We start from the raw sequence: 2,659 nt of genomic DNA, 5'->3' as shown, positions 1-2,659 counted from the left end.
AGTCTTATTATAGATTATTATCTTTAAAAAACTTAAAATTATTTAGTGAATTATATTGAATATCAAATTTTAATTAACAGTTAAATTTAAACTCAGTAAGAAACAATTCATTGACAATAATTTTCGCTATACATTTTATAAAGATAAGTGTGCGTGTTTTGTTTTCAAAAAACTAGTAAAAATATGTTATACAAGAACTTTATATTACAGCAACTTTTAGATTTTAAAACAATATGTTTATACTTCTTAGTATTATATCCGAAAATTTTATTGAAATATTAAAAATTTATATGATATAATTTATTGAGAATAGCTATCGATATCTATTATATAAAGATAAGTGTGCATATATTTTACTTTCTAAATACTAGTTAAAATATATTATTTAAGAACTTGATAACAGCAACTTCGTCGAATTTTCACAAGTCGAATGTTTAGTGTTGTCAACGCAAGCTATACAAAATTATGCAAATTTTTTCAACATAAAATTGTATGATTCTATGCACATGCCTGTGGACCAACTTTTTTCCAAATAAAAGAGGATTAACTGTATAAATACATTGAAACATCACTTTTAAATGACTTTAACCAACAAATAGCTTGTTTTTCACCATGTTTAAGTGAAAGAATTGTGAAAAACAAGCAAAAACTAAGAAAATTAGTGAAAATTCATTTTTTTGCACTTTTAAATGGAAAATGCACTATAAAATGCTTAATAAAACAATTTTTGAACATTTAAATGAACTAAAAATACACAATTATTGCTCATGTTGGCCATGGCCTGCTTTCTAGCATGTTTTTGGGTTTGGTTGAAAAATTGAAAATATCATGCTGACGTGCTAATTTGACCATTTTTTAAACTGGCCCATCAAACCAGGCTGATTCTTAATAAAACTATTTTAAACTGTCATTGTGTAAATTTTCATCAAGCATCTTTTTAGTCAACCTTTCATTTTATAATTTCACAGTTTTTACAACTTCCTTAATTTTTCATTTTCTGTCCGCATATCATCAAATTTCAGTTTAAAATATAGAAGTTTAGTAATTCATTAACGTTTCCAACTAATCCGACTATCATTTTCGTTTTTGTTCAGTAATCATTCAAACAATCCGCAGTACATATCGTAATCCGGCTTCTGATCAAACTTTAAGCTTCTGACTTCTTTGAGGAAAAGAGCAAACTCTTTTGGCATTCCTTTGCAAATTTCCTCTGCGGGCTTCTCTTTGCATTCTATCAACAGCTTCTCTTTTTCCTCCTTGCTTATTTTGCTATTCCTTTCAACTGCATCCCAAGGCAGTTTACCAGTCAACAGTTCCACGAGGTTGTAGGCCAAAGACTCGAGATCGTCCTTTCGGCTTTGGTTTCTCAGTTTCAGGCTGTTCACTGACCTGAAAGCCAGGGTTCCGCGCGATTCACCGCTGTGCTCGTCTCTAACGTGCTCTCCGTCTTTCACGTAGAATGTTGAATACCCGAAATCAATCAGGTAGATCGTGTTTTGATCGAATAATCCTGTCATGAGGTTCTCAGGTTTGATGTCGTTGTGAACGATGCCACAGCTGTGGACTTGATTCAGTATTTTCAACACTTGCAAGGCTACCTTCACCGTGGTCTTCAACGAAAACTTGTCCTTTCTCGTCTCTTCTCTTTTATCAAACAGGTCCTTTCCGAGTTTTTCCACAACGAAACTCTGCCTTTCCTCATAAACAAATCTCGGACCGATCTTTGGAATGCCGCGAACGTTTTCCTTTTGGAGAATTTTCAGGAACTCGTACTCCTGCAAAATATATTTGTCTTTGCTTTCAGCTGATGAAGTCTTGACAACGACAAGTTTGTTTTTATAAGTGGCATTGTACACACAGCCGCACCCTCCTTCTTGTAACAACTCTTTCACTACTAAATCTTCTTTTTCAAACAAAATTGGTTTTTTCAATTCTTTTTCCGAATCTTCTTTCGACGTTTTGCTGGTTTCTTCGTCGGAGTTTCGTGGTACTAAGTGTTTTTCTTCGTTTTGTTTCATAGCTTTACTATAGATTGTTATCTCTAGAAAAATTCAAAGACTTTAAATTAATTAGTGATTTATATTGTTATAAACAGTTTATCAAATTTAAATTAAAAAAATAAATTTTAACTGAGTAAGAAACAACTGATTAAGAATAGCTACAGCTATTCATTATATATATATAAGTGTGCATATATTTTATTTTCTAAAAACTACTAAATGTACACCATACAATAACTTTATAACACCTACTTTAATATTTTAACGCAATCTTTTTATACTTCCTAATATTATACCTTAAAATCAGAAATGTAAAGTATTGAGAAGATTTTTTAGATCAGTTGTTTTTAAAATTTTAATTCCTATTTTTAAACGTCACTAAAAGCTTATCACATCAATTTAAACATAAGAAATTTATAGACTTTAAGTAAAAGTCATTTTTAATAGTTTTCATATCTTTAGTTAGTGAAATTAGTTTAAGTTTAAAATTTTAATGAACGTAAGAAGTTGAAATAGTACTAGCACAAATTTTGTGATTTGGCGTTGCTTAACAGGTGTTTTAAAATTTAATGCCGAATTTAAATAAAATAGGAAAATGTTATTTAAATATTGTTTAGTCGAATGGATAAAATTACAAAGTCTGGTTATAATAATATTAT

The 2,659-nt window shown here is 29.9% G+C and overlaps 1 protein-coding gene across 1 annotated transcript; it reads right to left on the bottom strand.

Annotated features, from left to right (window-relative positions):
* Window positions 1-1,097: 1,097 nt before the first annotated feature.
* Window positions 1,098-2,018, bottom strand: LOC145843292 (casein kinase I gamma-like). Its single transcript, XM_082950756.1, has one exon. It carries the CDS (start codon window positions 2,016-2,018, stop codon window positions 1,098-1,100), a length of 921 nt encoding a protein of 306 aa, XP_082806882.1.
* Window positions 2,019-2,659: the final 641 nt, after the last annotated feature.

The sequence above is a fragment of the Thalia democratica genome, chromosome 8 (genome assembly GCF_965202585.1).
Source record: "Thalia democratica chromosome 8, ktThaDemo2.hap1.1, whole genome shotgun sequence".
Taxonomy (NCBI): Eukaryota; Metazoa; Chordata; class Thaliacea; order Salpida; family Salpidae; genus Thalia; species Thalia democratica.
Note: the sequence above shows the minus strand (reverse complement) of the source record. Positions and strands in the feature narration are given on the sequence as shown.

Coding starts and splice junctions, on each gene's coding strand:
- LOC145843292 (XM_082950756.1), bottom strand. CDS start 2,018: ATGAAACAAAACGAAGAAAAACACTTAGTACCACGAAACTCCGACGAA.